At 40.9% G+C, this 15,085-nt stretch overlaps 1 protein-coding gene across 1 annotated transcript in view; it reads right to left on the reverse strand.

Moving 5' to 3' along the window:
* Positions 1 to 442: 442 nt before the first annotated feature.
* MDN1 (midasin AAA ATPase 1) overlaps positions 443 to 15,085 on the reverse strand; it is a 189,299-nt gene continuing 174,656 nt past the window's right edge. The window contains exons 94-104 of the mRNA XM_003822877.6: positions 14,161 to 14,365; positions 12,562 to 12,732; positions 11,390 to 11,553; positions 10,429 to 10,518; positions 8,415 to 8,530; positions 7,707 to 7,881; positions 5,918 to 5,991; positions 5,694 to 5,808; positions 4,193 to 4,256; positions 2,673 to 2,815; positions 443 to 1,858 (exon numbers count right to left, since the gene is read on the reverse strand). Of these exons, the coding sequence (XP_003822925.4) occupies positions 1,670 to 1,858; positions 2,673 to 2,815; positions 4,193 to 4,256; positions 5,694 to 5,808; positions 5,918 to 5,991; positions 7,707 to 7,881; positions 8,415 to 8,530; positions 10,429 to 10,518; positions 11,390 to 11,553; positions 12,562 to 12,732; positions 14,161 to 14,365 (1,506 nt within the window). The 3' untranslated portion in view covers positions 443 to 1,669. The remainder of the gene's footprint in view (positions 1,859 to 2,672; positions 2,816 to 4,192; positions 4,257 to 5,693; positions 5,809 to 5,917; positions 5,992 to 7,706; positions 7,882 to 8,414; positions 8,531 to 10,428; positions 10,519 to 11,389; positions 11,554 to 12,561; positions 12,733 to 14,160; positions 14,366 to 15,085) is intronic.

Here is a 15,085-nt window from a genome sequence, read left to right on the forward strand (position 1 = left end):
TCTGGGCACACCAGTTTGAGGTCTAAGATGGAGCTTCCAAAGGCAGATGTAATAGACTGCAGCATTGTCATAATATTGGTGTCTTTCCCTCCCAGACTCAACCCTACTGGAAGATTAAACTCCCTGCCCCATAGAGGGCTTTAGCCAATGAAATGTGAGTGGGATGCAACATCATCATTTATGGAGGATAATTTTTATAAGCCTCCTTATAAGGCTACACCAACTCATCCTTTTCATTCTGCTGCAAAGCCAGCATATTATAGCTCAGCCTACCAGGGACATAAATGCAAATGATAACCTTTGTAGTAAGAGCAACATTAAGTAGGAGGGGATCATGTTAGCACAGCATCAACTAGTAACAGCTGACTGATCCAGCAGAGAAGATCAGTCCCCTAGCATACCTTTTACAATCCTGTCATCTTCCATTAAGAATAGTCACAAATTACATCAACAGTGGTATATGTTTTAATAGTTTTCAGAATATAAGCTGCATAGCTTTTTAGAATAAAAAAATGATATAACTTCAGGTACATGCTTTGGGACACTTGGTTAAACAAGGAATCTGTGTCTTTGATGACCACCTCAAAAGGGTGGCAGACTTCACAGTGTAACTTGGAAACAGACAAGGAGATAGATGATTACATCATGACATACTGCCTACAAAAGAACATTCTGACAGAACATTAAGTAGAACAGAGCACACAGTTTCAAGTATTCAGCACTGCTTTCTGGCCAAGTAAAAACTGCCTAAAAATCAGTTTCTTTTGACTGGAAAAAATAGATGGAGCTGCTGAGTTCTGGACACAGCGTTTCTTTCCCAGAATGAGACTGGCTCAGTCCAGCTTGAAAGCAGTGTGAGGAATCACTCTTCCCTTTAACTGTTAAGAAAAAAAAAAATGAACTAAACAAATAAATTACTACAACAACAGGGACCATGGCACTGAATGAAATAAAGGGGCAATCACCTTCCCATCATTGCATAGTCTCCCGAAGCAGCAAGTGTGAAAGAGGATACTGAAAAGCCACTTCATTTTTACACAGCCCAAGGATCGTTTTTATAGATGACCTGGGCGCCTATAATGTCCAGTTGCTTTATGAGAACACACACACACCACATTCTTCCTACCCTCTAAGAGAAGGTAGTTCCTTTCACAATAAGAAAACACACCCTCATACTCTCCAGAAACTGGAGCTGTCTTGGCCACTTGACAGCTTTTGGGTACACACTGTGGGCTTGGCAAGGCAGAGCTTAGAACAGGGTCAAAAGGGCAGCTCCCTTTAGTCCTTTATACAAAGGACTGTCAGAGTCCCATGCTCCTGGCAGCATCTCCTCAAGGCACAGGTGCCCAGATCCCCTGCAAAAGAAAACAGGCAGCTGGGCTCCAACGGTGGGGTATGACCTCCTCCCAGGCCAGGGCTTCCAAGGGAGGGAAGAAGGATAACTCTTCTCTAGTTACAAGTTCAGGCACCTGCTGCTGCTTCCAGGTTTGGTATAAAAACCTCAGCCCAGGCAAAGCCGGGAGCCAGAGAGCATTCTGTAGGCTGTAAGATCACGTTGTAAAATAAAAATATTACAATAAGATTTTTTGTAGTTGTCCAAAAGGGAGCACCTGGGTAAGCAATGTGACCTTCTGACCACAGTTAAGTCTCACTTTGGACTCTTTCTGTTCTATGGGTGGTCAGAGGCTGTCACCAACTCAAACCACTGTCTGAGGGCATCGCTGAGTGTCTCAGGAAGTGCGTTTACATCTCGAAGAATGATATAGTATGGGAATGGGAACTCTTCCATGTAGGATCGGATTTCAGGCATCTCTCCAGGTCCTTTAAATATAGGTACTTTAATGTCCAAGATAGAATCCTGTCAACAAAAGACATTTTGAAATGGGGAGGCAGCGATTAAACCAGCATCCTTAGCTAGCTCTTCTGTGATCTCTTTTGCTAACTTTTACATCACCTGCGTCTTATTCCTGCATATGAACCTACCTTTTATTACTAAGTAAAAGAGAATTTTCAGAACTCTACTAAGGAGGAGGTAGATGTCTTTCTGAGTGCCCCTTCCAGGAGGATGGACACTGAAAAAAAGGAAAAGGGATAGACAGGAAAATCTGCTTTCCCTACAGTGGTGTCTCCCCATCATCCACTTGGAATCATTCACACTAAATCTTTACCTTCCTATCAAGGCCTTAATGTGACCCACAGAGACAATGCTTCCCTGGAACAGAACTGCCCTGTAGGCATATTTCACTAAGATGATTGATGCTTCTTGCTGTGAGGAGCTACCGAGACATAAGTTAAGTGTGGCAACACCTAATCTCCATTTCAAAGTGGTCAGTATCAAGTCTGCAATACCTGCACTGACTTTGCACAGAGGGAAATGATGACCCACAGAGGATGGTCATTCTGAATCTTGGCTCTCCCACTCATTACCTATAACCTCTATGTGTTTCAGTTCCTTCAGTGTAAAGTGGGAATAATGATCCCTACCTCACTGGCTTATTGCAAAGATTAATAGAGAAAATACTTACAAGTGCCTACAATGGTACTTGACAGAATACTGTGAATGCTGGGAGTTCTCAGTATGACTGAGTGATCCAGGCCATATTTCAGATTGAACAGGTTGAAGGGAATCCCCACTTTATCTCCAGAAAAGGTGGCTTTTAGTAGTCACTCACCCGTGAACTGGGATTGTCCAATACAACAAAGATGACAAAGATATTTGCATTCCGGGCAGCCTGAACTGCTGCCAGGACTCTTTCTTTGCCCTCAAGGAAAAGGCCTCGCCCATCAGAGACTACCAGGAGGAGTTGTGCAGTTTCTGTAGACCATATAAGAGGAAGCAAGGGAATAAAATGAACAGCCATTTTTAATAACTCACAACTACCCAAAGTAGGACAAATTAGTGTAGGCTTTCTCTGTACTATTAAAGCTAAACAGACCTCTAAAGCTGATGAATTCTGGGCACAAACCTAAGGGACATCTGATGAGATCTATCCCTTAGAATGCTTGAGTCAGAGACAAGGCATAATAAGGGATACTAAGTAAGCTTCTGTCAGTATAGAAGAATTTCTCAATAATGCTTCAGGAAATGTTAAGTTCTGCTCAACTTCAAATTGTAGAGCAACATACTGTACATGAGAATTAAAACACTAGTTTATGGCTATAAACTTTAAAAATGATAGTACTGAGAAGGGCATTAGAAGAAAGTGGCCAAATCAGAAATCTGGAACTGTGTCTTCCAAATTTCAGTCGTTACTATAATCATCTTTAGATTTCTGTTAATTCCTTGTACCTAATTTCTATATTTTTTTGCCCTTGAAATTTGACTTGTTTAAACAAAAACAAATAGAAAGGAAACACTCAACACTGAATAAAATGTTTTAAAATTTTTGCTACATAGTGTTTCCAGCTAAAGATTATATAGTACATGAGTTGAGGGTGGGCTGTTTTAGCAAATGTTGACAGGTGTGAATAACTTGCTTCCATCAAAATCTGAAGCTTCTGCATGATACACTGAGAACAGTGAGAGATTTTTGGAAAGAACTAAATAATTGGCATGTTTCAAGTCCCCAAAGTAAATGTGGTTGGATTAGCTGGTTTTTATATTATGTCCTTCTCTACTTTCCTCTGTTATTAAAATATTAGAGAATACAGTACTCGAAGGGGGCTGGTTTCAGGACACACACCCCCTCACCCCCAGTATACCAGAATACACACATATTCAAGTCCAGAGATGGCCCTGGAGAACCCGCATACATGAAAAGTTGGCCCTCCATACACTCGGGTTTTGCATCCCTCAAATGCTGAATTTTCAATCCACTTTTGGTTGGAAAAACTCCATGTGTAAGTAGACCTGATCTGTACAGACAAACCTGTGGTATTCAAGGGTTAACTGTAGCCTTTATATTTAATTCCACACACACCTTGCTCCTTTCTCTTACAAATCTGAACTCAAGTAAGTATATACTAGTTAGTGTCTAGATCCCCCATTGATTATAAGCCTGAGTACAAGTTCCACAAAAATCTCTGAATGAATGAATAAATAAGTAAAAATCAGCTCCATCAATTTATGTCTTTTCCTGTGGAGCATACCTGTTAAAACACAGTGACGGGGACACTGAGCTGAAGCAAGCAGCTTGGGAATATAGAGTACAAGAAAGCATTTTGTTAACGAAGAGAAAGGCATGCAGCTCACCTGAACTGATGTTCTGCGAGAGCTGCTGAGCGGCTGCAAACATGTTGGCAACAGACTCTAGAAACTAAACCGGAACCCGGAATAGACAATTAGAAAACTATGTGAATGCTCTTCTCATTGTCAAAGAGACTGATAGTATTTCTGACATTGAAGTGATTATCAAATAACCACCTCAGGTTTATAGACCATCAACTAACTGTCCCTTCTGGCCGTATGTAGTTAAAAAAGGAGGATCCTTGGATACAGACATTCTGTTTTTTTTTTTTAATTATTATTTTTTGAGAGAGGGTCTCACTGTGTCACCCAGGCTGGAGTGTAGTGGCACGATCTCATCTCACTGCAGCCTCGATTCCTGGGCTCTGCCTCAGCCTGCCGCCAAGTAACTAGCACTACAGGTATGTGCCACCACACCTGGATAATTATTTTTGTCTTTTGTAGAAATGAGGTCTCACTATGTTGACAAGGCTGGTTTTGAACCCCTGGCCTCAAGCGGTCCTCGCACCTCAACCTCCCAAAGTGCTGGGATTACAAGTGTGAGCCACCATGCCTAGATGATACAGGCATTCTCAAGCACAGGGGAGACGTTTCTCTAACATATAACCCACTAGAGTTCTGGAAGATACCCCAAAGGAAAAGAAGTGCTTCCCTGGGGCATAAGAAATCAATAACTCCCTCAAATAAACCAAACAGCTGTCTTCTTTCAAGAACAGAAAACAACTGAGCAAAAGAGAAGGCAAGAAAATACAAAATGTCCAGGGCAGCCTAGAAAAAGCAAATTGAATCAGAGCAGGACCCAGGAGAAATATGATCCCATGCTCTGTTTTGAACTTTTGTTCTCTTAAGTAAGTCACTGGCTTTACTTCATATCATTTCTTCTCTAAGCTTAATGAGGGAGAAAAATAGGTCTTGGCCCAGCTGATAGGGGTATGGGAGATGGGTTTGTTTTTGCAGAATGTTCCAAACTACTCAGAAAAAAAAGTAGGGAGCTAGAAAACCAATGATGCAAAGTCAAGTGATCCTTGAGGAACTGAGAAAAAGAAGTCACACCTTGTTTTATAATGGATGCTAAGGAAGCTTCTATTCCAGTGGTACACAGGCTGAGGTTTGGGACTATCCCTGTCCTAATACTGTATGTGGTGGAGGGTGGTTCTCAGCCCAGCATGGTGGTAATCCCAACACTCTGGGAGGCCAAGAAGGGAGGATCACTTGAACCCAGGAATTTTAGACCAGCCTGGGCAAGAAAGTGAGACCCTGTCCCTACAAAAAATAAAAATTAGCCAGACATGGTAGCATGCGCCTGTAGTCCTAGCTACTAGGGAGGCTGAGGCAGGAGGACTGCTTGAGCCCGGGAGTTCGAAGCTATAGTGAGCTATGATGGCGCCATTGTACTCTAGCCTGGGTGACAGAACAAGGTCCTGTCTCAAAAATAAAAATGTTCTCCCTCCAGCCTACACCAGTTTAAAAATAACTGTGCAGAAGACATTTTATTTCATCCTCTTACCTGAGCAATCTTGGTTTTCTTTTGTTGGAATTTGCAGAGACGTAGAATCTGGGACCCAGAGTAATCACTGAACTGCTCATGAAATGGGTGTAACAGCTTTACAGATTCTCCAAAACTTGGGGGAGGAAAACCAAATACAACAGGAGTTATTTTTTGGCTGTGTGATCAAAATAACCAAACAGGTTGTGAAAAGTTTTCATAAAGGAATTACAAAGCAACCTTACCTACACACTGCAATCTGACCCACTTCCAGGAGGGTTAGAGCATTTCCAATCACAGCCAAAGATTCAAATGCAAGCTGTGAATTAGAAAGTTAATGATTTTAGGAATCAGAATATCCTCTAAACCAGAGCCTCTCAACTATTTTTTGCATCAAGATTCCCAAAGAAAACATTTTTTTGTTCGGCAAGTAGAGGAATAACATCAGTAAGGCTACTATAGTCACAACAAACCCGAAGGCTTTGGTGGCCTGGTACCACAAATGTTGAAACCTAGAATCCATTACACTGATAGGAATGGTCTGCTGTAGACATCGAATAAAAAGTGACCTTGAGGGCCAGGCGTGGTAGCTCACACCTGTAATCCCAGCACTTTGGGAGGCCAAGGAGGGAGGATCACTTGAGTCCAGGAATTCAAGAGTAGCCCAGGCAACACAGCAAGACCCCCCACATCTGTGGTCCCAGCTACTTGGGAGGCTGAGGTAGGAGGATCACCTGAGCCCAGGAAAGTTGAGGCTACAGTGAGCCACCTGGGCAACAGAGTGAAACCCTGTAACCCTGTCTTCAAAAAAAAAAAAAAAAAAAAAAAAAAAAACCACACAATTTAGCCGGGCATGTTGACACACACCTGTGGTCCCAGCTACTCAGGAGGCTGAAGTGGGAGGACTGTACTGCTTAAGCCCAGAAGGTTGAGGCCACAGTGAGCTATGATCATGCCACTGCTCTCCAGCCTAAGCAACAGAGCAAGACCCTGTCTTTTTAAAAAAAAAAAAAAAAAAAAAAAGAAAGTGACCTTGAGGAATATGGTCCATGAATTTTTCTTTCTTCTTTTTTGGACCTACATGAAGAGTAACCTCTTGTAGGTAAAAAATTTTAAAAACCAATTTAAAATCCATTCATATATATGTAGTCAGATCAAACTGTAGAACTATATCAGAAAATTTCATTACCATTTGCAATATGACAAAAGCAGCAGCAAACTGAGTGTTCTACATCTATTATTTCATTTAATCTTCATAACAATTCTGCAAGTATGAGGTTATTACTATTCTATGTGTGCTTGTAAATATATATATTCCTCACTTTTCAGAAGGTGAAACTGATAACTAAGAAATAAGTTGCCCAAAGTCATGTGTTAATAAATGGAGCTGGGATATGAACCCAGGTTCAGAGGCTACACTAACTTTTTCCAGCAGAACATACAAATTTTAGGTTGCTTATTAGCCCATGCTGTATAACAGCATCACTGCCCAAAACAAACACTCTTTGGCATCTGTAATGGTGGTATAAGTAATTCTATTCAGGCTCCTAAACTTAATATTAGCACTGATAGAACAATAACTCTGGATAATTTCAGATATAAAAGAAATGTATCCTAGATACCTACCTAAACTATCTAAGACTATGCAGTAATATCTGAAAACTTTGATTTTTTTTAACAGTACACTGTTGCATTTTCTGCAAAACAAGCACTATCAGATTTACTTATTCTGCAACTAGACAGTTAAGAACAAACAGCAGGGTCAAGAAACAAAACAATGTAAAAGACCTACAACAGTAAGAAACTAACACATCTGAGACATCCTAAAATTGCCCTTTTGAACTCTTTAAATCTTAGGTCTTATCAAAGATGGTTATCACATTCTCAAAACAGGCCTAACAGGTATTTCAAAATGTTTTAGCCATATCATATTTAAAGCATTAGCCATATCATATTTAAAGCATTTTGGTGGCCCATGGAACATAGCTTGATGTTAATTTCCTATCAAACTGCCACTGCATTTCTCTTCCTTACCTGCTTGGTATGATTGTCTACCATACTAGAAGAGTCATCGATAGCCAAACAAATCTGATACTGGCGTTTACTGGGCTTGGTCCTTCGAAGCCAAATCTTGTCTTTCCGAAATTGACTAGCAATGTATGGAATGACTTTCCGTATGTTTAGTCGTTTCCCAGTTCGATAGTCTCCTCTATTTATTCAAACGGGGGCAAAAATTAGTTAACAACTTTTAATTCCTGAGAATTTTTATTAAGGACAAAAATCACAATAATACCTTAAAACCAATAGCAAGTAACTAGGAACCTGGCACAATGAAGTGTTTCTGTCAATTGACGACTAAGGACCTTCTTGACCTCTGGCCAGAAAAACTGGACGTGTATGTGGCAATAATAATTAGGTCCTTCCAGACACATTTTTAAAAATTAGGAAAAAATGCACTAAATAGGAATGATTTTGGACATCTTTGAAAAGATCTAGGTGAGTAACACCTATAGCAAGTGAATAGCTCAACATGTAACAAGGTGATCAATACAGACACCCAGAAACTTTTGTGCAGAGACAATAATAGGAAAACAGGGTAAGGAACAGCATACTGGTGCCTGTACGGCACAAGCGGAAACCTAGAAGCTGGCACTATAAATGGTTAGGTGCCGCGTTCAACAGAATCAATGAAGCTGCCGTCTTCTCAGGGCACTGTGAGGCCTTCCAGAGGGGAAGACTTACTTCAGCTTGGCTGCCTGGGTAGGCTCTAATATGAGACGAAGCTCTTCACATAACCGTTGTGAAAGAGGCGCTGTTAAGATCAGGTAACTCTGCCACATCTCAGCTGCAACCTTCTCCTGTGACAACAACAAAATGTAAGTTACCCTCAGAATGTCAGAGCCAACCAAGTCTTCTAGCAAGATGCAGGCTTTAAGCAAAGTGGTAGAAAATGACCTGCATGAACTTTCTCAACAGAAGCACTTTAAATCTTCTCCCAGCAAGCTACCATGTAATTTACTTGATTAAAAATGTCTCTCCTTCCAGCTGGGGGTGGTGGCTAATGCCTGGTAATCCCAGCACTTTGGGAGGCCGAGGCGGGTGGATCACTTGAGACCAGGAGTTCGAGACCAGCCTGGCCGACATGGTAAAACCCTGTCTCTACGGGAAAAAAAAAAAAATACAGAAAATTAGCTGGGCATGGGGGCAGGCACCTGTAATCCCAGCTACTCAGGAGGCTGAGGCAGGAGAATCGCTTGAACCCAGGAGGCGGAGGTTGCAGTGGGTCAAGATCGCGCCACAGCACTCCAGCCTGGGTGACAGAGCGAGATTCCGTCTCAAAAAAAAAAAAAAAGAAAGAAAAAAGTTGGCCGGGCGCAGTAGCTCACACCTATAATCCCAGCACTTTGGGAGGCTGAGACGGGTGGATCACCTGAGGCCGGGAGTTCGAGACCACCCTGACCGACAGGGAGAAACCCCATCTCTCTTAAAAATACAAAATTAGCTGGGCGTGATGTTGCATGCCTGTAATCCCAGCTACTCAGGAGGCTGAGGCAGGAGAATCACTTGAACCCAGGAGGTGGAGGTTGTGGTGAGCCAAGATCATGCCATTCCACTCCAGCCTGGGCAACAAGAGCGAAACTCTGTCTCAAAAAAAAAAAAAAAAAGAAAAGAAAAAAGTCTCTCCTTCAACCAAACTCATAACCCACACTTCTAAGTGAGAAAGAATGAAACAAGGCAGTTAATTATTGGAATTCATGACCAAATCAATGCCTTACTCATGTTACCTCCAAAGAGTAAAACGTGTACCCTTCATATGGGGAGGGAGATGTGAATGGGTAATTTTGGCACCAGCAGATCCAGCTACTTATTGGTGGATTCTCAGAGTCATGTTTCAAAAGTAAGAGTGGGCAGGACATGGTGGTTCACGCCCGTAATCAGCACTTTGGGAGGCCAAGGCGGGTGGATCACCTGAAGTTTGAGACCAGCCTGGCTAACATGGTGAAACCCCGTCTCTACTAAAATACAAAAAAATTAGTCAGGCGTGGTGGCAAGTGCCTGTAATCCCAGCTACTTGGGAGGCTGAGGCACGAGAATCACTTGAACCCGTGAGGTGGAGCTTGCAGTGAGCCGAGATTGCGCCACTGCACTCCAGCCGGGGCAAGAGAGCAAGACTCCATCTCAAAAAAATGAAAAAAAGTAAAAATGCTAAGGGCAAATCCCTCCAGCAACACACTCAACACAAAGCCCCATGGTTTTTCTGCCAACTATGGCAGAGCACTGAATACATATATGTGGTGGGAGTGATTATGACAATAGATATAAAAGTGAAATGTGTATATAATACAGTAAATTTCAGATGCAAAGTCATTAAATATAAAACTGCTGGTTAATCCACACTACCACGTTAAGTCAGCCAGCAATGATCTAGCTGGCCTCTTCTCAGGATGGCACGGCATAGACTCTTGCCCAGTTTTTCAACCACTGTCACAACTATTACATCCATTACAGAGCCAGCAACAGAAATTAAAGGAATTAAGCACACCAATTTCTGTTTTAATTAAGCTATAGATCTAACAGCAAAGCAGCCAGAAACTGATGGACAGATCTGTAGGCTTTAGGATTGTAATTATATTCTCCATATGCCTGGTCCTTTTTATTAAGGTAATTGCTAAGAACCTATTAAGTTTGCTATATGTTGAACAAACAAAAAAAAAGTCGAGATATTTTACGAAAAAAACAGTGAGCAGTGACTTACTTCCTCTGGGTTTCCAGATTCACGTGGCTGCCACATTTCCAGCTGTCTCTCCAGCTCCTGTCTTAGCTCATTGACATCTTTTAAAAAGGGCTAAAAAGAAAAAGCCATAGATAAGAGGTGGCCCAGGTTGGAATCACCAACTTAGTATCACTGGGTGTCTTCCACCCTACAGTATGAACTCAAAGTACATAGTCAAATGCTCCTGAGATTCAAAACTTAATTCAGCAAATACAGTGGCACAATGAGAAGATGCCAGACAAGCATTCTGCTTCCCTCTTAGAGAGACAATATGGATAAAGAAAACTTTTAACATTTATAAAGCCACTGTAGCAAAACAAAACCCAAACACCCTTAAGTCATCAATAATGAAAATGTTATCTGATTAATCAAATAAGTCAAACTCTTAGCTCAAGAACTTAATTAAATAGCTCTTCATAAATACAGGCACTAAGCCAAAGATTTTTTACTTAACCATCACAAACCTAATTGTGATGTCCTGAAGATTCCTTACACAAGGATGGTTAGATTAATTATTAGATTAATCAAATAAGTCAAACTCTTAGCTCAAGAACTTAATTAAATAGCTCTTCATAAATACAGGCACTAAGCCAAAGATTTTTTACTTAACCATCACAAACCTAATTGTGATGTCCTGAAGATTCCTTACACAAGGATGGTTAGAAAAGTGGGATGTGAGTCCCAGAGGCCAAGGACCAGACCCACCATCACAGACAGGTCAGGGCACTGTGACCCTGTGATTAATTGCTGGAACAGTATCACGTGCTTGAAGAACACCTATCATACCAATAGTATTCCTAAAAATTTTGAATAAGAACATGAAACCCCTCAACAACCAGATGTTCCATAAAGTTCTAAAGACAAAGATTTAAAACCAGTTTAAAATTTTATTTTGTTAATTTATTAACACTATATTAATGCAGTAATTTTTGAGTTTTACTACCTGGAAGATCGTGTCCATGAGGAATTGATGAGCTGTATGAATGGTAGACTCTCGGCTTCTTTCTGGTTTCTCATTTTCTGTCTCCTTATGGGCTTTGTCTGTTCTGGGGTCTTGGTCTTCCTCTGTTTTAACAGTTTGGATCTCCACTTCCATCTCATCAAAGCCTATTTTCATTTAAGGACATAATTTTACTTATAATATTAGCCTGATGACTGACCAAGCCTTTGCTATTGCCTGTTAATCCTGACAATTAATCAAACTTCATTCATTCACTCTCCAACACATTTCCACATGTTGATTTCAGAGGTTCTTTCTCTCTGAGACACTCATTGCCAACCCTTACTCTCTAAACTCCCCTCCTCCTCACCTGATGTTGAAGGCAGATGTTCTTGGAAAGGGAAATAGGGGAAATTTTGGGTTGTCCTAAGAAGCCTTGTAAAACTGTATGATTCTTGAAACTATATGCATGTAAAACTTTGACAGAAATAAAAACTAAAAGCCACAATTCCATTTTACAGAAGAGGAAACTGAGGCAAAGAAAAGATCAATAATTTGCTTCAACTTGTGAGGTGAGAGGCAAAGCCTGGCTTGTCACATAGGATAGTCAACCGTTCTAACAGTTCTAACGCTCCTGAGAGGACAGGAACTAAGCAGAAGAAAAAGCCTCTGAATTTGGCAAGTTCTTTTGAATTTGCATTTATTCCATTGCTGATGAAGTTTTTTTTTTGCCAAGTAATTAATAGAACTTGGTTAGCTATGAAAGGGAAACTCCTCATTCTATTTCTTTTAATATTTTACTGCATTTTACGCTAATAGCATATACTTTTATATAATTGAAAATATCATTTCTCTAATACTATACCTTTTCATCATAGCTGTAGTAAGTGTACTATTCTGGTTTCTTCTACATATTTTTTAAAAACTGATGAGATTTTGCCAGAAATTCAAGTTTCAGGGGACTCCTTAAAGGATAGTGTCCTGCAACACCCACCGCTGTCCATATTTTTGTTTTCTGGTCCCAAACAAAATATGTGAAATTATTATAGGCAATTTATTCATCTAAGCCATGGATTAGGACATGGAACTGAACACCAGACTAGATTATAGTGAGAGAGAACTGACTACTTCAAGTCAGAGAGCCTGGGAAGGGTTTGTTCACTAGCAGGACTCACCCAAGGGTGCTGTGGTGCCCGACTTGATTTCCTCTGGCTTCAGCTGCTCCACGTCTGCTGCTTTGAACTCCTCCTGCTCCTCTGTGTCCATAAGGGTGTCCTCTATCTCCTCCTCTTCCTGATCTTTGCCAGAGTCTTTTGCAGACTGTTGCTGTTCTTTGCTGGCCACATCTGTCAATAAAGCACGCACCCACACATAAAAATCCTAGGTCTCTGCAGAACAAAATAATAATAAGTGGGTATGGTTTCTGTCATTCTAGCTTCCAAAATGCTAGTGATGCAAGTTGTGCCACTGACCAGCTATGTGGCTTGGAGACTTGTCTGTGCCCAAGATTTCCTATTGACCTATTGACATAATGAACTGCCTGTTCCCTACCCCCTACAGAAATTATGAGGATATAATGTAACTATACATGTGACACTGGCTGCCTTCCGCCCTGCAGTATGAACTCAAAGTACACCGTCAAATGCTCCTGAGCATTTGACAAAATAGGGTGTTTAACTGGGCTATAGGGTGACTCTAACAATAATTTATGATATATTTTCAAATGACTAGAAGAGCAGATTTGAATGTTCCCAACACAAAGAAATGATAAATGTTTGAGGTGGTAGATAAGCTAATTATCTTGACTTGATCATTAAACATTGTATACATGTATCAAAACCTCACACTGTACCCCACAAATACATATCATTATTATAGGTCAATTAAAAATAATAAAAAGTAGTAGAAAATAAGGCACAGAAAGACGAATAGGAATCCCAGCATTGTGATCTTGCGTGAGTGAGTTCTTAAACCACCTGGCCTCAGTGTACTTACCTATACAACAGAGAGACTCTAGCTCATAGGATTAGTTGAGGAAGTTTATGATCACGCAGCAAAGGCTCAGAAAAGTTTTTTGGCACAAAGCAAAAGCTCAATACATGGTAGCTACTGCTCTATTTTTTTTTTAAGTGGGATCAAGGAGAGAAAAATGTAATCCAATGTAGAGCAGTCATTTTCGTACCATCCTAAGTGGTAGATTATTCTCAATATAAGTTTACATATTAGGAATGAAACTGAAGTCACCAAGAGAACCAGAAGGGGAGACTGACCAATGACCTCATGCTGAGACATTTTTCCTCCCTTTTGCACTTATGGAGAAAACACATATTTCAAATTCATAGCACCTGTCAGTGCAGGGACCTATCCAGAGGTGACTAAGAAGAAAGAAATGTCCAGTACTAAGAAACCCTGATATCGGGGTTTGGATGTGACCAACTTATTTTTAACTATTATATTTAAGGATATTTAAAGGGTTTATACTAAACCAAGAAATCTTAACCATCTTCACTTGGTTACAGATACCTTTGTACCAAAACCAAACTGTATTTCTGCACATTTCTTATGTTTACAAAGCCATTTCCTCTCTCCCCTGATATAAGTGTATACAATCAGCTGCCAGGCACAGCTGACTTGACTTGATCATTAAACGTTGTATACATGTATCAAAACCTCACACTGTACCCCACAAATACGTATCATTATTATAGGTCACATAGCACAAGCTCTCATAGAGAGCTCAGTGGGCAAAGGCAGCAGCTTTCCCAGGACCGTACCATAGGTCTGTGCATCGTATGCGTCACTGCCTTGTTTAATGTGCTCGAATGCATCTGCATCCTCCACCTGGGCCTGGGGCTGCTGAGCTGGCCCCTGCTCGGCATGGCTGTCCGTATCCACAGTCCTCAGCCTCTTGTGCACACGCTCATTGTGATCACCCATGGAACGTTCATTGTCAGCCTGCCCAGGTTTCCTCTTAAAACTCTGAGAAATACAAGGAAATTCATCAGAGCCTTGCCTGTCATGACAAAAGGACTCAAAGTAAACATAATATCCATCTATAGGGGACAGGATAAGTAAATCAGGTGTAGCCATACAAGAATGGAATTCAATACAGCTATTAAAAAGAACTGGGACTCTATATACTTATATAGAACAATCTCTATGATATACTTTTATATCTAAAATGAAGGCAAAGAAACACACTTTCACACATCCATATATGTCATATATGCAGAAAATATCTCTGAAAGAAGAAGGAATTGGTAACACCAATTTGCTCTGAGGAGGGTCCCTTGGGGACAGAAATGGGATGTAGGCTTTTAGGGGATTGGTTTTTTGCACTAATTTTGCATCACGTGCATAAATTATACCCTACTTAAAAAAAAACTTACTCTTAAAAAAGCAAAAGCCTATGGACAATGAAAAGAGTGAGACGGTTTGTGCTGGGCAGCCGCACACAGCACTTGGCTCTTAAGACTTCATGGCCGGAATCAGGGGTCGGGGAGAGACACAGGCAGGGAAGAAGCCGTGACGGGATCCCACTGGGTAAACCCCCATGGTCGTGGTCTGCTCACCAAGGCTGCTATCATATCTGATGCAACAACAACAAAAAAACCAGGAGTATAGCTTTTTTTTTTTTTTTTAAAGCACTACGTTTGGAACATCTTTTTCTACATGATGCCTTCACCTAAGTTTAGCTGA

This window comes from Pan paniscus, chromosome 5 (genome assembly GCF_029289425.2).
Source record: "Pan paniscus chromosome 5, NHGRI_mPanPan1-v2.0_pri, whole genome shotgun sequence".
In the NCBI taxonomy this organism is placed as follows: Eukaryota; Metazoa; Chordata; class Mammalia; order Primates; family Hominidae; genus Pan; species Pan paniscus.